General features: G+C 54.3%; 1 protein-coding gene and 1 non-coding gene across 3 annotated transcripts; one reads left to right on the top strand and one right to left on the bottom strand.

Annotated features, from left to right (window-relative positions):
• Nucleotides 1-66: 66 nt before the first annotated feature.
• LOC128120252 (ras GTPase-activating protein 4) lies at nucleotides 67-27,995 on the bottom strand. Of its 2 annotated transcripts, XM_052754010.1 has the most exons (21): nucleotides 27,776-27,994; nucleotides 22,505-22,561; nucleotides 21,069-21,182; nucleotides 20,600-20,661; nucleotides 19,222-19,351; nucleotides 17,601-17,682; nucleotides 16,621-16,752; nucleotides 14,127-14,218; nucleotides 11,763-11,880; nucleotides 11,378-11,528; nucleotides 11,063-11,127; nucleotides 10,681-10,793; nucleotides 10,315-10,507; nucleotides 10,060-10,197; nucleotides 9,223-9,367; nucleotides 8,354-8,523; nucleotides 7,685-7,822; nucleotides 6,224-6,359; nucleotides 4,366-4,486; nucleotides 666-727; nucleotides 67-545 (listed from the first exon to the last, which is right to left on the bottom strand). In XM_052754010.1, exons 1-21 carry the CDS (start codon nucleotides 27,985-27,987, stop codon nucleotides 424-426), a joined length of 2,553 nt encoding a protein of 850 aa, XP_052609970.1. In that variant the 5' UTR covers nucleotides 27,988-27,994; the 3' UTR covers nucleotides 67-423. The 2 variants fall into 2 exon arrangements, with proteins under 2 accessions (XP_052609970.1, XP_052609971.1); XM_052754011.1 differs by lacking the exon at nucleotides 16,621-16,752 and having other exon boundaries at nucleotides 27,776-27,995.
• LOC128121127 (U12 minor spliceosomal RNA) lies at nucleotides 17,005-17,172 on the top strand. Its single transcript, XR_008222074.1, has one exon. It is a non-coding gene; the product is annotated as a U12 minor spliceosomal RNA (small nuclear RNA).

Genomic DNA, 27,995 nt, shown 5'->3' with positions numbered 1-27,995 from the left:
CCCAAGTCCCACCAAGGGTCCCCTGGATTCACTTTTCTCTGGACCTCATCCCAACACCTCAGAGCCTCAGCAGTCACGGCAGGTTTATTAGTGACAGAGCACCAGGACAGTCAACCCAGAGGGTCAGCCAGCGGCAGGGGTGAGGTGGGGTGAGGTGACTGATGGTTGGCAAGTGAAAAGTGGACAACCTGGGCTCCTGGGTTCCAAGCTTCCTAGGGTTGGGTCTGGCATGGGTGAAGAATCTGGGCCACGAGGACTACAGAGCAGTCGGGTCTCCCAAAGAAGCAGGTGCCACCGTGGTCCCCCACGGGACAGGGAGAAGACCGCGTTGGGCTACGGCCCTCCCCAGAAGAGATGGCTGCGACAAGGGTCCTGAGCGTGTCAGGGATCTCCAAACGCCTTTCGGGGGCCTCGGTGTACACCTCACGTCTGTAGCTCTAGAAGGTGATGGGGTTCTCTGGGTGGTGGGCCAGCCAGGCTGGAGCTGTGGGCTTCTCGGAGGTCTTGGAGCACACGAAGCAGCTGGGCCAGCGGGTCCTGGGGAGCTAGATGCAGAAACATTGTGGGGAGGGCGGGTATGGCTTCAAAGGTCACACAGCCCCACCCATGTGTCCCTGGAGGCAGCCGAGGCCACCAAGCCTGAGTCCCAGATAGGAGGGGCCTACCTCCACCACGGCCTGTGGGTGAGTTTGCTTCTGCTTTGCCCCACAGTAGCTGGTGCTTCTCCCTGCAGAGGAAGGCCGAGTGAGGACCAGCAGCCACACCTACCTTGCTGGGAAGGCTAGAGATGTCACGTGGGCTCCCTGAACTGGAAGTGGGGTACAGGCAGATGCCTTCAGGCCACAAGGAATAAACATGGGCCCGGCTTTCACTTTTCCCCCACCAGCCATCTTCCTCTGCAGCCCACCCTTCGAATACAGAGAGGCCGGAAGCCCCCCAACCCCCCACCTTCAGAGCTGTTCTCACGATACCACCAAGCCTGACCTTGCAATTGCAATACTCCTGTCTAGGGGTACAGGTATGAGAGCCATGCCTGGCCAGAAGGCCAACGGCAAGCCAAGCCAAGCCGTCACTCTGGTTCTGCAGGCCTATGGGAAATCAGTCAACTGGGCCCCGAAGTTCCGACCAGCAGGTTATGGGAGGAATTTAGGGGTGGGGCTGGAAAGACAGAACCTAGTCTTATTTGAGCTGGACAATCATTCTAATGCTGTGCTACACTCCCTGGTCATTTTGATAGGTGGTTTTTGGTTTTATTTTATTGTCCTTGTTTTTTGTGGATTTTGTTTTTGATAGGGGGGGTCTCACTAAGTAGACCATGCCTGAAATCCCTCTACCTTTCGAGGGCTGGGATTAAAAGCATGTGCCACCACACTTAGCTGTTTTGGTTTCTGAGACGGGGTCTTAGGGGGCCCAGGCTGGTCTTCAACTCACTGTGTAACAGAGAAAAGCCTTGAACCGCTTGCTGATCCTCCTGCTTCCTGCTCTGGGAGGCTGGGATTTTAGGCATGAGCACTGTGCCCAGCTCGGTTTGTTTGGTTTTTGTTTTTGAGACAGGGTTTCTCTGTGTAGCTCTGGCTGTCCTGGAACTGGCTCTGTAGAGCCAGGTTAGCCTTAAACTCCAAGATCCATGTGCCTTTGCCTCCCAAGTTAAAGGCATGCACCATCATGCTCAGCTTTTTAAAAAAATTCAAAAACTTATTATTTTATGCATATAAGTGTTTGTCTGTATGCATGTGCATGTCTGTCACCACATGCATGCCAGGTACCCACAGAGGCCAGGAGAGGGTGTCAGATCCTTGTGGAACTGGAGTCACAGATGGTTGTGAGCCATTTTGGGTCGATGCTCTTAACTGCTGAGCCATGTCTCTTGCCTAGGGTTTTTTGTTTATTTGTTTTGTTTTGTTTTTCGAGGCGAGACAGGGTTTCTCTGTATAGCTTTGGAGCCTATCCTGGAACTCTCTCAGTAGACCAGGCTAGACTCGAACTCACAGAGATCCGCCTGCCTCTGCCTCCCAAATGCTGGGATTAAAGGCACGCACCACTACTGCCCTGTCCTGCCCTGCCCAGGCTTTGAGAGAAGACCACAACCCTGGAAAAATCACTGAGTACCAAGAAGGACCTTTGAATCCCTGCCTGAGGTCCAGAATGTTGTGTACAGACAGACATTTGTGTAGCCCAGGAGAAGGCTCTAGAGAGCCAAGATGGCCTCAGGGCATCCTCCAGCCTGTCTCGCCCAGTGGTTCAAAGCTGATGGGGCCCAGACTCCCTGTTTTGCAAAGTCGTTTTAGAAAGTATCCTGGAGCCGGGCAGTGGTGGCACACGCCCAGAGGCAGGTGGATCTCTTGAGTTCGAGGCCAGCCTGGTCTGGTCTACAGAGCTAGTTCCAAGACAGCCAGGACTACACAGAGAAACCTTGTCTTGAAAAACAAAACAAGCTAGGCGGTGGTGGCACTCGGGAGGCAGAGGCAGGCAGATCTCTGATAGTTCAGGGCCAGCCTGGTCTACAGACTGAGTTCTAGGACAACCAAGGCTGTTACACAGAGAAACCCTGTCTTGAAAAACCAAAAGGAAGGAAGGAAGGAAGGAAGGAAGGAAGGAAGGAAGGAAGGAAGGAAGGAAGGAAGAAAGAGAAAGAAAGAAAGAAAGAAAAGAAAGAAAGAAAGAAGCCGGGCAGTGGTGGCGCACGCCTTTAATCCCAGCACTCGGGAGGCAGAGCCAAGCGGATCTCTGTGAGTTCAAGGCCAGCCTGGTCTACAGAGCGAGATCCAGGAAAGGCACCAAAACTACACAGAGAAACCCTGTCTCGAAAAACAAAAAAAAAACAAAAAAAAAAAAAGAAAGAAAAACAAACAACAACAAAAACCAAAAGCTTGCATCCTGGTGTTTTCTAAGGTTTATAGTCAAGTCTAAAAATGCTGAAGGCAAAGCGAGTGTTCTGATGCCATCTCGGGAAGGCTCGGTGGATGGAGAGATGGGGTCAAAATGGCACAGGAAGCAGTCATGCCCATGACCCCTAGCACTCTAATAGGAGATGACCTTATGCTTCAGAAAGGCAATGGGAAGGTGCTTGGCCTCATCAAGAGAGGTAATGCAGGGCCAGCAAGATGGCTCAGCAAGTAAAGGAGCTTGCTGCACAAGCCCAAGGACCCAAGTTCAATCCCCGAGACCCACATAAAAGTGGAAGGAGAGAACCGACTCCTCAAAGTTGGCCTAACTCCATGTGTATGATGTAGAAGCACATGCTCCCATGTACCGATTACACACAAAAAACAATAATAAAAGACATGACCAAGCTGGGTGTGTCCATGCAGGCCTGTCGGCTACTTGAGAGCCTGAGACAGGAGGATCACAAGTTCAAATCGATCCTGGGATACATTGCAAAACTCTGAGGACCAGGGAGCTAGCTCAGTGGGTAAATGTTTGCCTTGCAAGCATGAGGATCCTAGTTTGACCCATATAAAAAAAATCCATGTAAAAGAGCCAGGCATGGTAGTGCACGCTTGTAATCCCAGAGCTGGAGAAGTGAAGATGGGTGGGAATGCTGGGCAGTCAATCTTGTCTAAGCAGTGAGCTCAAGACTAATCAGAGACAGCTTGTCACAGAAATACAAACACAGGAGGAGGCTGGAGAGACGTCTCAGTGATTAAAAGCATGTACTTCTCTTACAGAGGCTCTGAGTTGTATTCCTAGCACCCATATCAGATGGCTCACAAACACCTAAAACTCAGCTCCAGGAGATCGGACGCCCCCTTCTGGCCTCCTCGGGCACCTGCACACATGTGGCATGCAGAGTCATACACACATGAAAATAAAAATAAATATGTTTTGTTTGTTTGAGAGGTTGGCCTCCAACTCAGAAATCCTACCTCTGCCTCCCAAGTGCTGGGATTAAACGCATGCACACCATACTTATATAAAAGTAAATTTTTTTTTAATTGAAAAAATTAGGCCAGGTGGCAGTGGTGCACACCTTCAATTCCAGCACTCGGGAGGCAGAGCCAGGAGGATCTCTGAGTTCAAGGCCAGCCTGGTCTACAGAGCGAGATCCAGGACAGGCACCAAAACTACACAGAGAAACCCTGTCTGGGGGGGGGGGGATCTGGGAAGGGGGGACGGACACGGACTGAAATCTGAGAAAGTGGACAGCACTCGAGGAATAACACCCAAGGCTGTCATGTGGCCTCTACACACACGTGCACACCCACCCGTGCAGAAACACAAACATGGAATCAAAGGCTAACAGGAAAACCGAAACAAAAGGCAGGAGCGGCCGTTGCTTAGCAACCCTCAGGTCCAGTCAGGGTGGCAGCCCGGAGCTGCCACATTCCCAGGACTATGCAGCTGCCTTTCCATGAGCCTCCTCACCGAAGTGCATCCTCCACACCTAGTAGGTGTCTGTAGATGAGCTGCGCATCAAGGTCATGGTCCAGTGGGTCATTCCATTCCTGCAGGGTCACCCGAGAGTGGGTCTTGTCACAGCCCCGATCTGGAGGCAGAGACAGGGCAGAGTCACAATAGAAATACCATGCCCACCTTCCTGCTAGTATAGGAAGGGGGACATCGAGGCTGGGAGGGAGAGAAGGATTGATGAAGGGGCCCTCGGGGTGGTAAGATGGCCCTGGTTCTGCCTGTCACTGTCCACACTTTCGGTTATGGCAGATCATCTTGGCTTCAACTGCTGGACCACAGAGTATTCACTCGGGAGTGTGAGTGTCCTGTGGCATTCAGGTCAGGGGAGCTGGTAGCTTTCTGGAAGGTCTGTCTGGAGGCTGCCCTGAACCGCATGATCACTGTAGGGTGGGCCCGAGCTTCCTGCTCCCTGCCAGCTCAGCCTACTTTGCCCACTCACCTGCCCACTGTAAGGCTCAGTTGTAGACTGTGGGCATGACTTAGCAGTAGAGCGTTGCCTAGGATCCCTGAGTGAGGGACTGGGGTGTGGCTCAGTGGTAGAGCACCTGCCTAGAATCCCCCAGTGAAGGGCTGGGGTATGACTCAGTGGTAGAGCACCTGCCTAGAATCCCCCAGTGAAGGGCTGGGGTATGGCTTAGTGGTAGAGTGCCTGCCTAGAATCCCCCAGTGAGGGGCTGGGGTGTGGCTCAGTGGTAGAGCACCTGCCTAGGATCCCTGAGTGAGGGGCTGGGGTGTGGCTCTGTGGTAGAGTGCTCACCTAGCATGTTTGTGGGCCTGCGTTCCATGTGTAGCAACAGACACATACATGCACATGCATGCGTGCACTAACTCTCAGATTCTTCCCAGTATGGGATCTCCAGTTGTCTCACGGACCACAGTGAGCCCCACATCAGCTTTAATGAGGGAACTGCCTCGATGGCCACAAAGCCATCAATCCAAAACCAGGGCAGAGTGGGTGCGGTCAATGCATGGGGGTGGATAGCTTTTCCCATGCCAGGCTCTGGGGGCTGAGGTCTGGAGGGTAGAGGGTCCAAGTCTTCCGTTAACTCTGTGAGTGGGGAAGGTCTTGGGATTTCCTGAATTGATGGACACGGTGTCACATGCCTATAACACCAGAACTCAGGAGGGCTGGAGGGATAACGGCTCCGCAGTCCAGAACACTGGCTGCTCTTCCAGAGACTCGGGGTTTGATTCCCAACACCCACATGGCGGCCCACAACTGTCTATAACTCCAGTTCTAGGGGACCCAACAAACTCTTCGGACCTCTACAGGCTCCTCCTCACACACACGTGGCACTCACACAGATACACATGTGTATACATAAATACAGTAAATCTTTATTAAAAATAAATATAAATCTTTAAAAAGAGAGAGAGATACTAAGTTTTCAGGCATTGTTAGAATATCCATAAACTCAGTTTCCATGGCATTTACCAAACCACCTGATCACAGATCTTGCTATTCCCCAGGGCATCTGCAAGGCTGATTTTCCTTGGGCAGCTTTGCCATGGGTAAGCATGTGGCTTTCCAGCCAGGCTGTCACAGCAGGGCTCAAGAAGCCCTCTCCTGCCGGGCGGCGGTGGTGCACGCCTTTAATCCCTGCACTCGGGAGGCAGAGCCAGGTGGATCTCTGTGAGTTCAAGGCCAGCCTGGTGTACAGAGCGAGATCCAGGACAGCCAGGGCTACACAGAGAAACCCTGTCTTGAAAAACCAAAAACAAACAAACAAAAAAAAGGGCGGGGGGAAGCCCTCTCCCAGCCTATGAGCGCTTGGGACAGCTGCAGAGCAGGGACCCAGGCCAGCACTCCCACCTGTCCTGTCCTTCTGGTGACAGCAGCTCCACTTGTCCCCACGGAAGATGCCAGGATGGTAGGATCCCAGGAGGCCAGCGTTGTTGATGCTCACTTTACGCAGTGCGGATAGCCACTGGTTCAACTCGTTCACACACTGCAGGGACAGCATCTCAGAAGTCTGCCTTCTTTCCCACAGGCGGACACCCTCTTCTGAGCCACCTCCCCAGCCCCTCACAGGCACCCTACTTGATAAATTCAAACTAGAGCAATCTGGGAAGAGGGAAGTCAAAAGGGGAATTGTCTCCATCAGATTAACCTGTAGGGAAGCCTGTGGGGGCATTTTGATTGATGGGCCTGACCCACCCATTGTGGATGGTGCCAACCATGTGTAGCTGGTCCTAGGGTGTATAAGAAAGCAGGCTGAGTAAACCATGAGAAGCAAAGCCGGGTGGTGGTGGCGCACGCCTTTAATCCCAGCACTCAGGAGGCAGAGGCAGGCGGATCTCTGTGAGTTCGAGGCCAGCCTGGTCTCCAGAGTGAGTTCTAGGAAAGGCACAAAGCTACACAGAGAAGCAAGCCAATAAGCAGCGTTTCTCCATGGGCTCTGCTTCAGTTCCTGCCTCCAGGTTCCTATCCTGGAATCCTGCCTGGCTTCCCCTGATGATGGACTGTCACCTGAAGCCAAGTGAACCCTTTCCCCCCCAAGCTGCTTTTGGTCACAGTCTTTATCACAGCAACAAAAACCTAACTAAGACACAAACCTTCAGCCCCTCACTGGAGGATTCTAGGCAGGTGCTCTACCACTGAGTCACACCCCAGCCCCTCACTGGGGGATTCTAGGCAGGTGCTCTACCAGTGAGCCACACCCCAGTCCCTCACTGGGGGATTCTAGGCATGTGCTCTATTGCTTGAATCATACGCCCACCCCCAGAACACCACTTGACATTTTGTTTTGTTTTGTTTTTCGAGACAGGGTTTCTCTGTGTAGTTTTGGTGCCTGTCCTGGATCTCACTCTGTAGACCAGGCTGGCCTCGAACTCACAGAGATCCGCCTGAGTGCTGTGACTAAAGGTGTGTGCCACCACCGCCCGGCATCACTTGACATTTTTAATATTTACTCTTGGGAACTAAGGCATTGAGTTCTTTGCTTGCCTGACCTACAGTGAGCCTAATAAATAAATAAATAAATAAATAAATAAATAAATAAATAAATAAATAAATAAATAAAAATAAACAAACAAACAAATAAATAAATAATCCAGACCAGAAAAGGAAAAGGCAAGCTCTGAGTCACAGGGACCCGACTATCTATTCATCTAGTCATACACATACTTACATATAGAGGCCCATAGGCAAACATGGACAATATACACACACAGCCTGAAGTACCTAATGTGGCCGATAGGGGGACTCAGTCCACATTCCACACCTAGGGCACTGCTGCAGCCCCCTCCCCAGAGCGCCCTCCCCAGGCCAGACCTTGCACTGCAGGTAGACAGTCTGGGCACAGCCAACATCATCTGCATAGATGACCTGCATGACGTGGGAGCTGCCAAAGCTCTTTTCCTCCACCTTCTCCGCAGCCCGGATGCTGGCGAGCTTGATGAAGGTGCTTTTCTGGGGCGGCCAAAAAAAGGAGGCTGAGGGGGGCGCGGCAGCAAAGTAAGGCCTCCATATCCGCTTTGGCAAGAGGCATTAGGCTAACGGTAAGGGATCTGAATAACTCATGGCTCCCGGAAGTTCCCAGGGGCCTGCTCTGTGAAGCGATCCCAGATAGAGACAAGCACAGGTTTGATTGTGACCAAACCCCAAACCCCTGGGAGGGGAGCGCCTGATGTCCGGGAATGGAAGGGGTGCTGAGCATCAAGCTTACATCCAGACACCCCTTCTCCGGGTGACTTTAGGGTTTGCATCCAGGAAGGCTGCAGAAAGGGCGGCATGCTAAAATGCCATACTCATAAGCACTCTGTCCAACAAGCTATAGTTCTGTTTGTTTTGTTTTGAGACAGGGTCTCATGTAGCTCAGGCTGGCTTTGAACTGTCTATGAAGTTGGGGCTGATCTCGAACTCCTGATCTCCCTGCTCCCACCTCCCCGTTGCTGGGATTACGACGTTGCACCATCCTAGACAGCCTCCCTCCTCACCCACCTTGGAGCTGGATGTCTTGGCGAAGCTGAGGGCTTCAGTGGTGAGGGAGAAGTGGAGTTTCTTGAACGAGGAGGACCCAAGAGGGCCTTTGCCTTTGGTCCTGTGGATGAACAGCGGTCCCTCCTTCACAGGCGGTGCCTGCGAGCTCAAGGCCCGCTGCAGGTCCAGCTCTGAGAGTAGGCAAGGAAACAGTGGAAGGAGGGAGCCACGCGAGCAAAGGGGCGGGGGAGACTAGGGGAGGAGCTAAGACCGACCCCAGAAGAGTCAAGCTGGGGGAGGAGCAAAGGCAATCCGGATGCTGTGACGAGCAGTGGGCGGGGCCGTGGGTAAAAAGGGCTGGGGATGAAACACCGTCCAGGGCGTGTTTGCGTAGCATGGACAAGGCCCTGGGTTCTATCCCCAGCACCACATAAAAACAGGCTGGGTGTCGCCGGGCGGTGGTGGCGCACGCCTTTAATCCCAGCACTCGGGAGGCAGAGCCAGGCGGATCTCTGTGAGTTCGAGGCCAGCCTGGACTACCAAGTGAGTTCCAGGACAGCCAGAGCTACACAGAGAAACCCTGTCTCGAAAAACCAAAAAAAAAAAAAAAAAAAAGAAAAAAACGGGCTGGGTGGCACATGCCTGTAATTTCAGCCCTTGGGAGGTGGAGGGAAGAGGTTCGTAAGGGTTTTAAGGTTTTCTTTGGCAGTGGGTTTGCAGCCAGCCTGGGGTTCCATGGGACCCGGTCTAAAACAAACCAACGAAAAAAAAAAACGTGGGCTGGGAAGAGAGAGCAAACTGGCTTAGTGTCGGTGGGCAGGCTGGTGGGCGGGGCCAAGTGGTCAACCTGCACCCAGGCCTTGGGCGTGACACCGCAGGGACGTCCTTACCCTCCTTCTCCTCTATGTCCACGAGCTTAGTAATGAAGTCCTTCAGGTGCACCACGCCCTGGCGCACCGTGGGCTGTAGCGGCTCCATCCACGCCTCTTTGGCCCTGGAGACCGGCGTGTCCATATTGCCTACATTCTGGACCACCTAGGGTGTGACAGCAAGGACGACAGAGCTTTGGGGAGACAAGGGTTCTTCCATGGCTGCCGACCTCAGCCTAGCCGCAGAGATGGAAGCTGAGGAGGCGGAGGCCTTACCTCGGTCCTGTGGGGGGATCAGGGAGGCATGGACTGCGGCATTTGGAGACTTTGGGCACCTGGTAACTCGGAACCAACCTTTCTGCTTTCGTCTGCAGGTCTGCTTAATTTTACTATCATGGGGTGTGTGTTGGGGCGTGCCTGGGTATGTGTGGGTGTCAGCTGATGACTTGCAGGAGTTGGTTCTCTCCTTCCATCATGCGGGCTCCAAGCATGGCACTCAGGTCATCAGGCTTGGCAGCAAGCATCCTCCTCTACCGAGCCACCTTGGGGGCCCTGCAAGACTCATCCTAAAATCATACTGCTGCAGCGCTGGCAGATACATGGAGGCCTGGGGATAAAGCCTGCGTTGGAAGATCCCACTTCACTAGACAGGTCTGGGATCTGTCTCCTCGTGTCTGTGGATGGGGCTCTCAAGAGGTGGTCACAGGAACGCTTTGTAAACGGTGAAGTGCAGTGCCCTAGAGTACCAGTGGCCCAGCTGCAAGACCTTCCTAGTGCCAATTGGTGCAACACTGCGGATTAGGCCAGGGTCCTTGTGCAGCCTAACTGGCCTCCCCACCCCAGCCTGCAGGTCCACACCTTGGCCAGCAGAAGTAGCGTGCGGCTGGTGCGGGCGTCTGCATGCCGCTCTCGCAGGTGGAAGAGCTTGGGCGACATGATGGCGGGAGAGAAGAAGCGCAGGCACAGGAAGCTAGTGACAGCGATGAAGGGTACGTTCTGGAAGGATGCAGAGAGTGGAGACTGGTCTAGCAGCCCGTCTGTCTTCCAGGGCCTGCATCCCGCAGGATGCCCTTTCTCCCTCGCTGCCTTCGGCTCTGCCGACAGGGGGCGCACCTGGTGCTGGGCGCTAGGGAAGCGCTCCCGCACGCGCCGGAACAATTGCCGGAAAGTGGCGCGGACCACAGCTGGGCACGCGCGAACCGAGCGGCAGATGGCGCTCAGCAGCGCCACCAAGTGGGCACGCAGCGTCTGGGCGCTCTGCTCCAACACCTCCGCCTCCGTCTGTGGGCGGTGCAGCCCAGAGCACCTGTATGGGCAGGAGTTAACCAACGGAGGGGTCATGGTCAGCACTTGTGAAAATGCGGCGGCAGGGGGTCCCCTCGGACATCAGACACAGAGAGAAAGGACAGGTGAACCCAGGCAGAAGGAACCAGAAGCACTTGCACACAGGGCCTGATTCCGCAATTACCCCGGTCTCACCCTACATCCTTAACTTCCACTTTGCTTGGGTCCAGCTCCACGTACTTCTTCTCCTCGAACACTTTATCAATGATGGGGCCCAGGATGCCATGCAGATAGCGCATCCCTGCCACCTGGGGGCCACCAGAAACCACACTAGTTAACCATCCCGTCTACCATCTGACTGGAGTATTAACTCAGCTTTGGGGCAGATGCACAATTAGAGAGTACTTCTCCACTAAATGTGTGTCTATTGGCATCGCATGCATGAATAAATTCATGTATAGATGACTTAATACATGGATGATGGAAATGTCTGGCATTCAAGGGCCCTAGACACAGACAGAACTACCTTCTGTGGATCTGAGGGTCTTCATTCTCTAAGATGGCCATGCAACCTCACCTTCAGGAAAGACTCCATGGATTTTGAGGCCAGAGAATTGCTCCGGAAGAGGGTGTTGGCCTCACCTGCAAGAATAAGGTCTAGTGGGCAGGGAGCTGGGACGAGGCCGTGGAGGCAGGAGGAAAAGGGACCTCTGGGATGGAGGCTCGAAGTGGCCCCTCAGTAAATGCCCTTCTCAACATTTCCCACCTGCCCCCACCTGGACTACTTGTTCTTTTTAGGGAGGGGCAGCCCCACTTCCATTTTAGAGGGGCCTGTCAATGTGCTAAAGAGGGTCGCTCCACCCTGCCTGGGGCAAGTCCTCTCAGGCCTCACTGGTTCGGCCCAGCTCCAGCTGAAAGAGCAGGTCCAGAAAGTCCTTGGCCAGCCCCTGCCCCAGGAAGAGCTTGAGCAGGGTGGTGGCCACTTCCTGTCGACACTCAGCATTGGTTGTCTCCTCGATGACAGGAATCAGCTGTCCTGGACCCTGCAGAAAGCAGTAGAAAGGTGGGGCTCAAACCCACCAGGGAACATGAACCGTCCCAGGGTTAAGACCTCAGAGCATCATGGAAGGTTGTTTGGGGTTGAGCAGGGTTCTCTGGGCATTGGTTAGCACCTTCCCAGCCCCAGGAGCCAGTCTGTTGCTCTGCAGAATGGGTTCAGGACAGGTGAACTGCTCCACTAACCGTGGAAGCTCCCAGTTCCCTCAGGGCCTCCTCACCTGGGTGCCCAGCTTCACCTCCTGGCACAGTAGTTGTACGAGAGGCTGGTAGCAGATGGACGGCAACACTGTCTCATCCCGAAGCCGCACCTCCAACTGTAAGGAGCCCAGGTTGCCCCTGGAATGGGCAGTCTGTGATTGCTCCACCAGGGACCCAGTTTCCCTGGGTCACACCCACTCTCAAAGGCTCAGGCTTTTTCCCTTTGAGATTAGCCATGCATTCTCTTTGTTTACGTCTATCAGCTGCCCTGCAAACCCCTCCCCCTAGCTTTGCCTTTCTGTGTTCCTGTCTGGAAGACCCTTCTTGCCTTATTACCCTGATTACTTCAAAGCCTACTTCTTTCATGCCTCCTGACTCCAGTGGACCACAGGAGTCCACTTGAGTATACAAAGCTCTCACATTCCAAATCTATCAATTCCTAAACACTACCACATCACCCACACACTTTACCCAGGAAGCAAGTGGTTAACCTACCAGAGAAATTCAGACTCAGGTAAGTTAGGCAACACACTGTAGTAAATCTAACCACCAAAATTTCATACTGTGACTCTTCTTGGAAAGGGCACTGACTAAGGCTTAATGTTCTTTATGGCTCCCACTATCCTCCCCATACAGTACACAGGAAGCCACACTGCCCAGCACACACCCCACATGCTGAAGCCATCAAGACTGCCCTACACTGCTTCTAGGCAAATGCCTTGGGCTGGACACACCCCTGGCCATCTGCCCAGGCCCTGAGAAAGGTAAAAATGAGGAATACGGGACTTTCTTCAGGGATCCAAAGCTGAACCAACCAAAAGGTATGAGGGAGACAAAAACAAGCCAAAGACTTTTCTAGATTAGTGAATTTTTAGTATCAGTATGGCTTAAAAGAAGACACTGCCTGGTCTTCTTTCTTCTTGAGATTCAGGCTAGCCTGGAACTCAACATCCTCCTGCCTCAGCTTCCTAAATGCTTGGATTACAAGTGTGAACCACTTCACCTGGCTTGCATTTTTTTTTTTTTGTTTTTTTAGTTTTTTGAGACAAGGTTTCTCTGTGTAGCCCTGGCTGTCCTGGCACTCACTTTAGAGATCAGAATGGCCTTAAACTCACAGAGATCTACTTGCCTTTGCCTCCTGAGTGTTGGAATTAAAGGTGTGCACCTCCACGCTCAATAGTGGCTTGCATTCTTTTTTGTTTTGTTTTGTTTTTCAAGACAGAGTTTCTCTGTGTAGCTTTGCACCTTTCCTGGAACTCACTCTGTAGCCCAGGCTGGCCTCGAACTCACAGAGATCCGCCTGCCTCTGCCTCCCGAGTGCTGGGATTAAAGGCGTGCGCCACCACCGCCCTTGCATTCTTATATTAAAAAAATATCCACCAAGGCTCAGATGGAGCTCAGTAGTAGAGTACTTTTTTGCCTAGCATAATAAATCCTTGAGTTTGCTCCCCAGTGTGACACTGGTGAAGGCCAGCCTGGGCTACATGAGACCCTATCTCAAAAAGAATTATTTATCTGAAATTTAGTTTTAAGATAGGGTCCTTGCTCTATCAACCGTACTGGTTTCCACTTCTAAAACTGGGGTTACAAGTGTGTGTCATTCTGCCTGTCTCCCGGCGCCCCATTTGTGTGCACACTTGCACATGCCACAGCGCATGTGCAGAGGTCAGAGGATCACTTGAGAGAGTCCAGGTTACCTGCTGCTGAGCCATCTTGACAGCACAAGGTGTTCTGGTTGTGTACTGAATTTTTATCTTTGTGGTACTGGAAATCAAACCCATGACCTTGGGCCTATAGGGCAGGCACTCTACAACTGGTATATCCCCAACTATGCCTTGCCTTTCATGTGGCAACTCTATTTTTGGAGACTCTTGGGGAAAGAGGGTTCAGAGTCACGGCTCTGAGACACTCTCTAGGGACTAGAGATCTTCAAGAAAGCCCTTTAAAGGAAAAGGGTCTGAGGACTTATTCTAGAAAGTGCCAGGACATACAAAACAGGAGATCCATGCACAACTTTTAACCCAGGAGACAAGAGTGCATAAAAGCAGAGCAGGGGGCTGGAGTGATGGCTCAGTTGTTAAGAGCACCAACTGCTCTACCAGAGGACCCGGGTTCAATTCCCAGCACCCACATGGCAGCTAACAACTGTCTGTAACTCTAAGATCTGACACCCTCACACAGACATGCATGCATACACCAATGCACATAAAATAAAGATAAATAAATTGTTTTTTTTTTTTAAAAAAAAAAGCAGAGCAGGAAGGTCCCACCTGAATGAGAAAGGTGCTGGTATAATGGGCAAAGGACACTTGAGCTATGTACTCTTGGTCCCCAACCAACCAACCTGTCTCAGCACATGCCCCAGGGCCCAGAGTGGCACTCACTCGCCTCGTCGGCTTTTGGACTGGTCAGGCTGCAGCCGGAACCAGCCCTCTTCCTGCTGGGCTGAACACAGTCTCTGGACATTGACCACAACCTAGAGAAAGGTAGATCAGGGCTAGGACACTCAGATCATCTCCTGGCCAAGTACTAACCGTTTTTTCTTTTCTTTTTCTGAAGCTGGAGATAGAACCCAGGGCCTCATAGATGTTAGACAGGTGCTCTACCCCTGAACTACACCTTCAGCCCCTCACTGGGGGATTCTAGGCAGGTGCTCTAACCTCTAACCCTGGACCACACCCCCAGCCCCTCAATGGGGGATTCTAGGCAGGTGCTCTACCACTAAGCCACACCCCAGCCCCTCACTGGGGGATTCTAGGCAGGTGCTCTACCACTGAGCCACACCCCCAGCCCCTCACTGGGGGATTCTAGGCAGGTGCTCTACCACTGAGCCATGCCATCAGTCAAAATAACTGTTGTGATGGCTATTCTTGGTTGTCAACTTGACTACATCTGGAATTAACTAAAACCCAAAAACAGAGGGTACATCTGTGAGGAATTTCTGCTTAATTTGAAGTGGGAAAAATCTATTTTTGTTTTTCATTTTGTTGGTTTTATTTAATTTGGTTTTTTAAGATTTATTTATTATGTATGCCTGCAGGCCAGAAGAGGACACCAGATCTCATTACAGATGGTTGTGAGCCACCATGTGGGTGCTAGGAATTGAACTCAGGACCTCTGGAAGAGCAGTCAGTGCTCTTAACCTCTGAGCTATCTCTCCAGCTCTGTTTCTAGTTTTTCAAGACAGAGTTTCTCTGTACAACTCTGGCTGTCCTGGAACTCACTCACTCTGTAGCCCAGGCTGGCCTCAAACTCAGAGATCTGCCTGCCTCTGCCTCCTGAGTGCTGGGATTAAAGAAGTGTGTCACCATACGTGGCTCATTTTTTCTTTCCTTCTTTTCTTTTTCCTTCCTCCCTCCCTCCCTCCCTCCCTCCCTCCCTCCCTCCCTCCCTCCCTTTGTCTGTTTGTTTTTTTAGATAGGGTCTCAGGCACTCCAGGAACTCTGATCCTCCTGCCCTCACTTCCCAAGTGCGGGAATTGCAGATATGGGCCACCAAGCTTGGCTTGTTATTTCATTTTTCAAGATAGCATCCCACTATGTAGCCCAAGGTGGCTTCAAATTTGCAGCAATCCTCCTGCCTCAGAATCCCAACTGCTGGGAGTTCCACTATGCCTTGATTACTTTTTATTTTGAGACAGGGTCTGGCTAAGTAGCCCAGGCTGGCCTTGAATTCACTCTGTAGCCCAGGTGGGCCTTGAAATGGAGAGCTTGCCTCAGTCTCCCAAATATCTGGGATGGCAGGCTTGCATCACTTAGGACCTGGCTTTAAGTGTTGATCTCCTAGGGTAGAGGGGTACCTTGAAAGGGTCTCAGAGCACCAGCGATGCTGGCTAAGAGGAATCCCAAGTTTACTGCCTGAGAAAGCAGGTGGCATGGCAGGAATGGACACCAGATGCTTCAGGTGCAGGGGGTGTAGCCCAGGCAGGGAGGAGTATAGCCTGGGAAGGTGGGAGGTATAGCCTGGGCAGGTGGTGAGGATAGCCTGGGCAGGTGGAGGGTGTAGCTTGGGCAGGTGGGGGACATATAAGCTGGGCAGGTAGGATATGTAGCCTGGGCAGGTGGGGGTGTAGCCTGGACAGGTGAGGGGGGTGTAGCCCAGGCAGGTAGGAGTGTAGCCTGGGAAGGTGGCAGGTATAGCCTGGGCAGGTCGGGGGTGTAGCCTGGGCGGGTGGGATGTGTAGCCTTGGCAGGTGGTCAGTGTAGCCTGGGCAGGTTGAGGGTGTAGCCTGGGCAGATGGAGAGTATGGCCTGAGCAGATTGGGGGGTGTAGCCCAGGCAGCTAGGGGTGTAGCCTGGGAAGGGGGGGGAATATAGCCCGGGCAGGTAGGGGTGTAGCCTGGGCGGATTGGGGGGTGTAGCCGGGGCGGGTGGAGGGTGTAGCCTGAGCGGGTGGAGGGTGTAGCCAGGGCGGGTGGGGGGTGTAGCCTGGGCGGGTGCAGGGTGCAGCCTGGGCGGGTGGAGGGTGTAGCCTGGGCGGGAGGAGGGTGTAGCCTGGGCGGGTGGAAGGTGTAGCCTGGGCGGGTGCAGGGTGTAGCCTGGGCGGGTGGAGGGTGTACCCTGGGCGGTTGGGGGTGTAGCCTGGGCGGTTGGGGGTGTAGCCTGGGCGGGTGGAGGGTGTAGTCTGGGCGGGTGGGGGGTGTAGCCTGGGCGGGTGGGGGGGTGTAGCCTGGGCGGTTGGGGGTGTAGCCTGGGCGGGTAGGGGGGTATAGCCTGGGCGGTTGGGGGTGTAGCCTGGGTGGGTGGAGGGTGTAGTCTGGGCGGGTGGGGGGGGGTGTAGCCTGGGCGGTTGAAGGGTGTAGCCTGGTCGGGTGGGTGGGTATAGCCTCGACAGGTGAAGGGTGTGGCCTTGGAAGGTGGGGGTGGGGCTGGTGCTTACTTTGCCTAGAAAGTCATTCCGGCTAACAAGATCCCAGTCCCAGGCCTCCACGGACAGAGCTTCTGCGGTTTCCTTCTCCAGCTCAAATTCAAATGTCTCGTTCCAGCGTGGATAGCAGGATTTCTTCACCACCTGCTCCAAAAGGGATAGTGGACTCAGTTCACAGGGTTACCCAGGGCCAGAGCAGGGTAGCACTGTCCCATACACCTCCCCTGGCTCTGTACTGGTAAACGTTTCCAGGCCTAACCGGGAGTGGTGGAGCAAGCCTATCACTCTAGCTTGAAGGCAAGAAGGCTGAAAGTTCAAGGCTTGCCTGGGCTACAAAGGGAGTTCAAAGTCAGCCTGGGCAACTCAGTGAGACACTTGCTTCAAAAATAAAAATGAATACCTTAAACTTATGAGTAAGGAAAACAGCAACTCAGGATGATACTTGAGTCCTTACTGTTAATGTGAGATTAATTTTTGAGTGGATAAAGTTTGCACTTAAGGTGACCCCCCTACAAATAAATATAAGAAAAAGGGCTGGGGTGTGGCTCAGTGGTAGAGTACCTGCCTAGAATCCCCCAGTGAGGGGCTGGGGTGTGGTTCAGTGGTGGAGCACCTGCCTAGAATCCCCCAGTGAGGGGCTGGGGTGTGGCTCAGTGGTGGAGCACCTGCCTAGAATCCCCCAGTGAGGGGCTGGAGTGTGGCTCAGTGGTAGAGCACCTGCCTAGGATGTGAGTCTAGGATTCAATCCTCTGTATTGAAGAACTACTTCATAAGCCATCACACATTCCACCAAGGGGGAAACTGAGGCCCAGAGTGGACATAGGACTTGTCTAAGGCCCAGACTGCATGGAGAGCCCAGCTCTGGACAGGCCGCCCCAGGATGCCACCTTCACGATGATGTTCACAGAGATAAGAAAATCAACGGGGAGCTGTTCCAGAGTTTCCACATCCCCCATTCCACCCCCATCAGTCAGTCCCCCCAGCTTCCTCACCGAGGTCTCCTGGGTCCGGCCATTGTAGTGCACTCGGACAAAAGGGTCAGATGCGCCATTCCGGTCCTTTGGGGCTAGGTCCCTAGTGTGAGATGGGGAGAGGGGATTACTGATCCTGCAGTTTCTCTACAGAGCGAGGTAGACACTGCAGACTGGGAGGGCTTGGCTCATCCAGGGCTGCATGCTGGCTGACTGGGCAGCAACTCCCCCTCCCCCACGGTGACCACGCATAGCCCCCTTTGCCCACTGGCCAATGAGTCTCTGAGGGAAGATTCCTGACTGATAACTGCAGGCGCGCCACTGTGCCTGACTCTGGGCAAGAGAAGGGAGGGCAAGAATGGCTGGGAACTGTCAGACATAACGCGTCTGTCTCAGCACTCCGGGAAGCTGAGGCAGGAGGATCGTGAGTTTGAGGCTAGCCCGAACTACATACTGTCAGCCTGAGATACATAGGAAGACATTATCTCAAAAAGTAGGGGTGGGCATCATATCCCCACTACCAGACTTGCTAAGAAGAGGCTGTGGTGGCCTGGCTGCCGTTCCTGGGGTAGCGGACAGAGAGGTGGGTCGTGCAGCGAGGGGCACGTGTTTCTGTGTTACCCATCTTGATGAGCAGAGATGCGTGCTTAAGTGATGGCCCCATGGTCCTGAGGTTGGGTACCACGGGCAGCTATGTGCACATGTTTACAACACCGTGCCCAGGCAGCTTGGTGCCAGGCAAGGCTGAGGAGGGTGGATGGAGGGAGGTGGGAGTGCAGCATGGATGGGAATGGATTGGAGAGGGAAGAATGGGGGGGAGGGGGCGGGTAGGCTGTGGTTCAGCCATCCCTCATGGCTCCAGCCCCAGGGCAGAAAATAAAGCTGGGGGCAGCCACAGATATCCAAAAGTGTCAATCATACACCGCACACATCCCTCCATTTACCAGCAAGACCACTTCCTCCCAAGTGGGTAACGGCCTCAGGGTAAGGGGCATATTTAGTTTCTTTTGTGGAACTGGTTGGCCAGAGGCTGCCCACTGGCCCCACGGGTAGACTGGAGGAACTGTGCTGTCTTACACAGACACAGACACAGACACAGATACACACACACACACACACACACACACACACACACACACTGGAAAGGGAGGAGGCTGGAGACAGAAGGGAAGGCACCTCTCATGGAGTGTCTGAGTCACAGCCAGGCCCAGACGGGAATGGGGACCGAAGTTAAAAATACCCTCGGGCTGGGGGATAGCCCTGTCACAGGTGACTCAGGCCCACAGAGCCATCCAAGCCCTTGTCCCACCCCCTCACCGTCTGGACATACCAACAATTTTTCCTTTCTGTTCCCATGAGAGACCATAAACACACACATGCACACACACACACACACACACACACACACACACACACACACACACATACACACGGCAAGTTTATACTGGGGCTGGATAAGGAAGCCCAGACCTAGCATTGGGACACTGGTGTCTAAGCACAGTTCAAGGGTGCACACAACCTCTGCTCCCCTACTGGACCATCAAGCCATCTCTTGAGAGCAGGCTTTGGTGGGAGGAGGAAGAAGAGGAGGCTGGGCTTCGACAATCATGACTGCCACACCCCCTCCCTCAGCCCATCTTACCTGGCCTCAAGCACTGAGCAGCGTAACCGGCTGGCACGGGTCCCCGGCACCACCTCCAGACGCAGGTGGATCTCGCCCTGCACCTCCTCATTGGGGTCCACCTCCACCAGGTGGGTCCAGCCACTGAATCCTGCAGGGCTTCATGTCAGCCAAGGATGGGGCCCAGCCCTCCGCTCCCTTCACCCCACCTGTTACCCCACAGCTCCTCCATTACCCCCTTGAGCCCTCTAGATATTCCTGGTGACAGATGGGGAAACTGAGGCCCGGGAGGCGAGCAGCAGTTGGAAGTGTGGAGATACTTAGTTGTATGTATTGTGTGGGGTTGTGCTTTTCTGAGCATGCATGCAGGAGCTGGATGTTGGGCATCTATGTTATATTTTGAGACAGAGCCTCCATTTCAGCTAGGCTGGCCGGCCAGCGAACTCTTGGGACCTGTCTATCCTTCCCTGACAACGCTGGAGTTACAGGCACACACAGCCATGCCTGGTTCTACTCGGGTCTTGGGGATTTGAACTCAGGTCCTCTTGCTTTCACAACAAGTGCTCTTCCTCACGAAGCCAAACTCCTTATTCCCCTATGTTTTCATTATAAAGCAGGGTCTCGTGTAGCCCAGGCTGGCCTCATTCACACCGTGTATCTGAGGAGGACCTCACACTCCAGATCCTCCTGCCTCCACCTCCTCAATGCCAGGAGTACAGACACGCACCACCACATTCATTCTGAGACTGGGACTTGAGTCAGTGGCCCAGGTCCTAGGCCTTCATTATCATTCTGGGCTTTGATTCCATGCTCCTGACTCTCATTGGTTGTGGAACCTATCCTCAGTTTTCACATCTTAAACCATGAGAACAGAGGCTCCCCACAGGCTACCGGAGTGATAATCCAAAGAGCAGATGTGGGAACTACAAGGGACCCACCAGCGAGGAAATGCACCAGGAACACCTGGTCAGCTGAGGCTGCAGCGAGAGGCCACTGGCCTGGCCGCGTCGGGAGGCTCCGTGAGTCAGCAGAGCCTGCCACCCCCTCATCCCCACCCCTCGCCTCACAGACAGGAACAGGTGTGTGCCCCGGGAAGCTATGAGACCAGTCAGAGGCTCGGTTGGCAGAGCCCAACGGACCCAGGAGCTCCTGTGCGCAACCATCTGAAAAGCCCAGAGAGGTCAAGACCTGTCTGAGGTTACACCGTGAGACCTGGGCAGGGCCGAAACCTCCAAAAACAGTGTGCATTCCAGCAATAATCCAAGTGGCCCTGGACCAGCATCAGGCCAATCCCCTTGGGTTTTGGACTCAGGTGGGGGTACCCGCTAGGAAATAGGAGCCACATTGAGTGGTAGGAGTCAGGTACTAAACAGACCATTGGGGAAGAGGAGCATCTTACCTTTTGGGTGAGAGGTTAACGTGTCCCTCGTGAGGCAGACCTTTCCGATAACATCGTCCCGGCTAGGGTTGGAGAGAGAGTCAGAGGCGAGCTATGGAGCCAGCTTGCCTGGAGCCCAGCAAACTCAACCCTCCCAGCTCAGCCCCCACCCTCCAGGAAGGCAGCAGTTGCAGGACAAGACAACAGAGCAGAACACCGGACTCTCGTGCAGGCCGTGGATACTCTCACGGTCCATGATGTTTCTGCACGTGAGATCCAAAACACACCAAACTCATGCCCTCTGGGTGCCCACTCGTTCATGTCACAATGTGCATGCATGCATAGGTGTGTGTGTGCAGCAAGTCCACGCACAAGCTCAGCCCCGCCTCTTCCCAGGCCCTCTGGACACCCCCACCAGTGGAGAACGTAAAGAGGCCAGCACTCGGCCATGGTGACATCCTGGTCCAGCTGCGGAGCAGGGCAAACTTACCTGAGAGCATCCTCATCCATGACATAGAAGGCTACCGCGTGGAACGTGGGGGGTAAATGCACCTGATACTCCTCACCCCAGAAGGGGCACAGGGTCTTCCACACAGTGGCTGTCCTACAGGAGAAGACCCCTCAACGTCTGGTACCCGGGAATCACATCGGTTGAGAACAGGATGTTTCCTTCCCATCTTTCAGTCTTTGCTGTTGACCTACTGCCCACCCTGGATAGGGCATGAGCTACGATTGTACATTTGGGGAAACTGATCCCACAGTTGACAGTAGCTGGTCTCCAGTAGTAAGGCAGAGGTGGAGCAGCTCCCCACCCCCAAGAACAGAGCTGTCAATCAACTCATGGGACTCAACAGGGCACATGGTTTTGTGGGAGCTGAAGTCACCAGTGGCCCAGATGGACACTCGGGGCTGCCCCACCCCAACTACTTCTCAGGTAGTTCATGAGGATGCCGGGTTGTCTGCTTCTCTGTCTGTATGGGACAATCAGAACCACCATGTCCCTCTCCCTGTGTGCTGCCCACGGTTTAGAGAAAGCCTGAGTTTAGTCTCAGCTTGCCAATTGGTGCTAGAGGTCAGTATCACAACCCAGTAGCTCTGGCCATGAACTTTAGAGGACGGGGTCTGGGTGAGGAACAGGATAGGACAGCAAACACCAGCCCATGGGGTTGGAGTTGACGAGATAGCATATTGGGTAAAAGAGCCTGCTGCCCCGCCTGACCGCCTGGGACCCACACGGTGGGAAGAGAGAACTAACTCCTGCAAATTGCTCTCTGACCTCCGCCTACAAGCTGTGGCACACTTCCTTCCCTCATCCCTAAGTAAATTAATGAATATAAATAAGTTTTAAAAGGAAATCAGGGAGTTTGTGGCAGGGCATCCAGAGGAAGCGGCCCTTCTGGGTTGAAGAACAGATTTATTAGGAATGATCTCTGTGAGAGAGTCTCTCAGAGAGACGGGGGCACCAAGACAGCCCAAGGAAGTGCTGGGGTAAGCCAGACTGGACTTCCGGTCTGGGTTTGTCAGCTCCTTAGGTGTGCGGCCCTGGGCAAGTCACCCAGTCTGAGCTTTATTTTCTCCATCTGTGAACGGGGATTAATGACACACTATTCATTGTAATGCATCCCAAGGGCTGATAAGGGGTTGGTCGGGAGCCTGGTGGAGACAGTGTCGTAACTGTCTGTCATCACTGTGTCTCTGGTGGTAAAGCAAAGATGGAATCAGGCAGGGGACAGTTGCTTGCCCACAGGGCAGTAGATAAGGATAGCCTCTGAGTTACAGGTGGGTCTTAGCGTTCGGAGAGGAGACAGCACCGGAGTCCCAGAGGGATTAAGGACTCCCAGCCTTCATCCATGTATGTCCTCCAGGATGAGGAGGAGGCTGGATGAGGGAGGTCAGCCAGCCCTGGATTCAGGACGGGAGCAGTACCTGATGATGGGTTCATTGTCCACTTTCACGATGCAGTAGGGGTCGCTGCTGCCCGTGCTGCAAGACAGAAGGGCAAGGGACAGGGTTGGCCGGCAGCCAGGTGGGGACCAGGCTGGCTGAGGCCTGAGGGGAGGGGCTCCGGCGGGGACTGGGGCGGGAACCTGGCCTGGGGGCGGGGCTATGGGCACTGACGGGGTGGGGCCTAGGGCGGGAAATCTGCTGGAGGCGGGACTTACGAGAGGGGCTGAAACAAGTTCTAGAGGGGTCTGATGGGGGCGATCAGGGAAGGTGCTGGGGACGGAGCACAGGGATGGACCCTTACTGGAGGCCTTAGGGGACAGGCTGAGGGAAGGCCTGGAGGAGGGCCCGCGGAGACAAGCCTGATGAATGAGGAACCACTACGGGGGCAGGGCTGGGGGCGGGGCTTTGTGCAAAGCTAGGACCTGGGCGGGGCCTATGGGGATGCAAGCGGTGAGACTTGGGAGACCATTTAAGCAGGGCCCAAAGAGGGAAGCTTTCCGCGGGTGGGGCTGGTGGGAGGCTTGCTAGGGGCGGGACTTGCAGGAAACTTTCTAGGGGCGGGGCTTAGGCAGCTTTAGCTCGGGAATCCTGGCCCTTCCCGGACCTTATTTCAGGGAAGGGGACAGGGGGAGGAGGAGGGGAAGGGCCTCTCCCAGGCAGCGCCCCTCCCTCTGCCCGAGAAGACTTCCTGAGAAGATAGAGGAGACCTAGGCACTGTCTCCAGGCTGCAGCCCAGGGGCTTCAGAACACGCGGTCCTGGGAGGGGGGGATGAGGAGGGACCTTCACTGTGGGCTTCCCGGTCCATGATGGGGCCCGCCACTCACTGCTCCTTCCCCACCCCTCGGTTTAGTGCCAACACAGTCTTAGCAACAAAGGCCAGGCATCTCCCAGCACCTCCATCCTCTGTACCAAAGGCTGTCCCTGTATGTTTCCCTCTGAGTCTTTACCCTGCTGTCCCTGCTGCGTGAGACAGCCTTCTCCTGTGACAAAGCAAACAACAAAACAAAACAACAACAACAAAAAAACCCTCTCTTGCCTCGGAAACAGAGTAGGGACCCTCTGGGATCCAGCAGGCTACGGCTTCTGCTACAGGTTGATCTTCCGCACCCCAGGCTAGGCAGGAGGGCACCTACCCATCACCGGCCTCCCTACAGGGCTGAACTAGTGTGTGTATTTTCTCTTGTTGCTCAACAATGGACTTGGCCCAAGACAGGGGCCAAGTGTTTATTGAATGAATGAATGATCGATCCTGAGAAAGGAGGGCTGGAGAAGGCAAGCCCAGGATTTTGCACATATCTATACTGTGGCGCTCATGAGGTTATGAGGGTGGTGGGCAAATAGACAGTGTGTTCAGAACATCCCTGAGGCTTGCCGTTCATAAAAGGGAAGTGCATTTACATGACAGAGGCTAGGGGAAATCCCAATTTCCACTTCCCAATTCTTTTATTTATTTATTCAGATACTGGGGATGGACCGAGGACCTCCTGATGTTGGGCAAGGACTCTAAGGCTGAGCCACATTTCCCGGCTGTCACTGGAAGATTCTAATCAAGGACTCTTGCTGCTTAGCCACGCCCTCCACCCCTCATTGGGGGATTCTAGGCCAGGGCTTTACTGATGAGCCGCCTCCCCTGAGACCCTCACTTGGGGAGTCTAGGCCAACCCTCTATCTCTAAGCCATATTCCCGGTCACAACTTCCCAACTGTCTAAAGGGGCCCTTAAAGGAAGGGATGTCACTGGGGCCAAAAGCTCCCCCTCGCCAAAAAAAACCCAAGCCCCAAAACAAAACAGGAACCGTCAGCCCATGCTGTTTGGCTTCTGGAAAGAGGGAGGTGTAACATCAACTCATGGGGTAGCTTCCCCGAGTCTCTGAGACATCATAAGGCTGGTGCATATGGGTCACAGATATTGGTGGTATTTCAGTGGTGGTCCCTATGATCACACAAGTATTCTCTCTTCCAATGAGTCTGTCCTCCAGCATCTTAATTTGCATCACACCAGCCCAAGGCTGTAAGATTCCAGGCCTCAAGCCATCAGGCCCTAAGTGCACCCCAGGAACAGAGCCTCAAAGATCAGTGCCCAGCGAAGGTGACATGGACCTCTTTAGGTTGTATTTTATATCTAAAAAGATTTTTTAAAAAGTGTGTGTGTGTGTGTGTGTGTGTGTGTGTGTGTGTGTGTGTGTGTGTGTGTGTGTTTGGTTATGGGCACATGTGAGTACAAATGTCAATGGAATCCAGAAGAGGATGCTGGATCCCTGGTACTGGAGTTTCACGCCCCACATGGGTGCTGGGTACTGAACTCGGGGTCCTCTGCAAGGGCAGTAAGTGTTCTAAACCACGGAGCCATCTCCAGCCTCTGGGCTGTCTTTCTATTGCTTTCTTTTTTGAGACTGCTTCTCACTCTGTAACCCAGCCTAGTCTCAGGCTTCTGACCCTCCTGCCTCAGCCTCCTGAGCACTTGGGTAACAGGCATGTGCTACAGAGCCCAGTTCTTTCTGGGCTATGGTCCAGCAGAGGGTCCATAGCAGGTCTCTGCCCTGCTAATACTTCCTAGCTCACGGGTTCCTTGGAGTGAGAACCTTAGTTTCTGCTACAGCCCCAGCGCTGCCTTGCTGAATGAATGAGTGAACACCGGAACGAAGGATGGCATTTATAGGCAGGACCAATGGTAGGCAAAAGTTCAGAGGCAGGAACATAACCAGGTGGGCTGGACAGTGGCGATCGGGAGACTGGACCAGGAGGGCGGGAGGAGACGGGGTCAAGAGCGATGGAGATCCAGTGTAAAGCTGGGCCCAACAGCTGTCCTTGGAGAGCTCCTGGCACCTGTGTGCCCTGACAATCCTCCCCATCCTAGTGAGACCTGGGGAAGCGTCTTCTCTACCAGTCCTTCCTCAAGCCAGTGGCCACTGGCCCAGTCTGGCGACTTGTGGGCCTCTATATTTAGGGCCTTGGCAGTTTCTAGACTGTGGAAGAGGAAGGAGAGGGCAAACCCCGAAATAGCTGTAGGCTTGTCCCCAGGGCCGCAGGGTGTAGGAGCCAGTGGGGCCCTGTTCACCACGGGACTCAGCTTGGTGCCCAGCTGACCCAGGTAGCCAGGAATGAAGGGTAGTAGAGGTGGACAGAGAGAGGGGCAGAATCGGAACACTCCTCACGATGGCAGCTGAAGAATAAACACAAAGGGGGTGGCACGTGTGGCCGCACACTCACATAATGTCATCTACCTTGAGAGGTAGAGGCAGGATGCTGAGTTTGAGACCAGCCTGAGATACATTGTGAGGTGTGTATCCCTATGGTAGTCACGGTCACTGCCCTCACACTTGTCAGGGACTGGCAACCTCTGGAGGTTTCTACTAGGTGACCAAAATGTCCAAGGGCAAGAAGGGGGCCTCAGAACCCTTCCCAAAGGTGCCAGGGAAAGCCTCAGATAGGAAGTTTGAGAAAGGCACTGTAGGATGAGTAGGAGTTTTCTGGGAGGGAGAATTTTCTAAAAAGGCATGTCAGAGGGTCTCTTAATATTTAAAACAGGAGAAAGGCCCAAATGTGGGGGTTGGCATTTATGAGATGGCTCAAAGGGCAGTTTTCAGGTCAGAGCTGTGTGCGCTCAGCCAGCCACCAGGAGCAAGCAGGGGAATGATGATCAGGGTGTTAGAGGTGAGTGGGGCAGGCTGGGAAGCAGGGCTTGGAAAGAGATTCCAAAGTCAGGACCCCCAGGATTTGATGGCCCTCTCCTGGGGGTGGAGACCTCGTCCCAGAACCCCAGAGCGGTAAGGCCCAGGTAGGCACAGCCCAAGAGCTTTGGAGTCAGGCATCAGAGCCAGCGGCTGGCAGGGATGGGGAGGAGGTGACAGACGGAAGGGGCTGCCCCTCCCAGCCGCCACCAGCCAGAGGAAGCCAAGATGACCTGGTTTACCAGTGCCCAAGGAAGGGAGGGGGACCTAGGAGTGGGGAGGGCTGGAGGGCCTGGAGGGATGGGGGGTGGAACCCTTTGTCCGAGCTCATCTAGCCCCCACCCTAGAGACCTAATTCCAAGTGGCGCCCCTCCTCCCTCCATGCACAGAAACCCACCTTGAGACGGCCCACCCTCCTCCCTCCCCATTGCCATGGCAACTGCTGAGCTGGCCTCTTCAGACCCAGGGGGCCTTGAACTGGAACCGCTCCTGGGCTCCTGGCGCTGAGAGTGCTGGGAGAGCCCGCCCGCCCGCCCGCCCGAGGAGAGATGCCCGCCCGCCTCCGCGGCCCCTGGCTTCTCCATTCTCTGCAGCCAGGAACCCACCGGGTACCCGGAGCGAACTTTGAACCCTAGGCCTCTGCCGCGCCCCTTTCTTTCGTTTTATGATTCCCACTTCTCCCCGATACTAGGATGTCAGACACTCGGCTAACAGAAAGGGAAACCGAGACTTTTTGCAAAACAAGGAACCGTCTCAGGCTGCACATAAGAAAGCCACGAAGCACATTCTAGGAGCCCCGCAGTTGATCTTGGGAACCTACGGAAAAGGGTGATAAAGGGGTGCCTGCAAGCTCCCCACATCTGGCCAGGGGTTAGAGGAAGCTTTATCAAATATGGCAACGCAGGTGAGGAGCCCTAGATTCAAGACCTTGTTTTGACACCTTCAGCTAGCATGCCCTGTCTGTGGGCCTCGCTTTTCTAATCTGTAAATGGACCTTTCAGCGAGCGATTAAAGGGAGGGTGCCCGCAAAGTCCAGGGAGACTCTAAACTCGGCTCTAAACTGCCTCTTTGCATCACTCCTGGCCCCCTGACGGACTCCCCACTTTTCACGCCTGCTTTCTCTGCCCAAATGAACAGCCAGCAAGTCCAGCGGACAACTCGGGGTTATTATGGGCTCCGGAACTATCGAGAAAGAGCCCTGCCTGGTTTTTAAGGGGCATTCCGCTCCTTCCAGCCACACCCTGGGCAGCTCTCACTACGAAGGCACCCCAGCGCGCCAACTTCAGTCCTTTAAAACCCCTGGCCCCTGTGAACCTCGGTTCACTGCTTCTCCCAGATCCAGAAACTCCCTCCCCTGTCTCCAGATGCCCATCCATTGCTCCCCGATCCATCCCAGTCAGGTACCCACAGCTAATCTCACTGTCCCCATTTTTCCCAGCCAGTCCCTCCCTGCGTGGCTGCACACGCCACACCGTCTCCGCGGCTCCCCCTGGGGGGGGCCCCTAAGGACCCCCGCAAAGTGTACAAAAGGGGATCCCAGCAAAGTTGGGGTAGCCACCCACCCCTATCCGCTACTCACATGTCCTTGGCAGGCAGATTTTTCCCTTCTACGATGCGGATGGACAACGAGCTGCGCTTGGCCATCGCGCCTCGGCGACGTGGAGGCCTGGCAGGGAGGGATCCGGACGCCTGGGTCCCCTCCCGGGGGCAGCGCGAGCGGCGCGGCTGGCAGCCTGGTGCCGAGGACAGGGAAGGGGAAGAGCTGGAGCGGAGGGATCGTCTCCACTCCATTCACCCCT

The sequence above is a fragment of the Peromyscus californicus genome, unplaced genomic scaffold (genome assembly GCF_007827085.1).
Source record: "Peromyscus californicus insignis strain IS unplaced genomic scaffold, ASM782708v3 Scaffold_2__1_contigs__length_46816999, whole genome shotgun sequence".
NCBI lineage: Eukaryota > Metazoa > Chordata > Mammalia > Rodentia > Cricetidae > Peromyscus > Peromyscus californicus.
The sequence above is the reverse complement of the archived record's forward strand: the minus strand, read 5'-3'. Positions and strand labels throughout refer to the sequence as shown.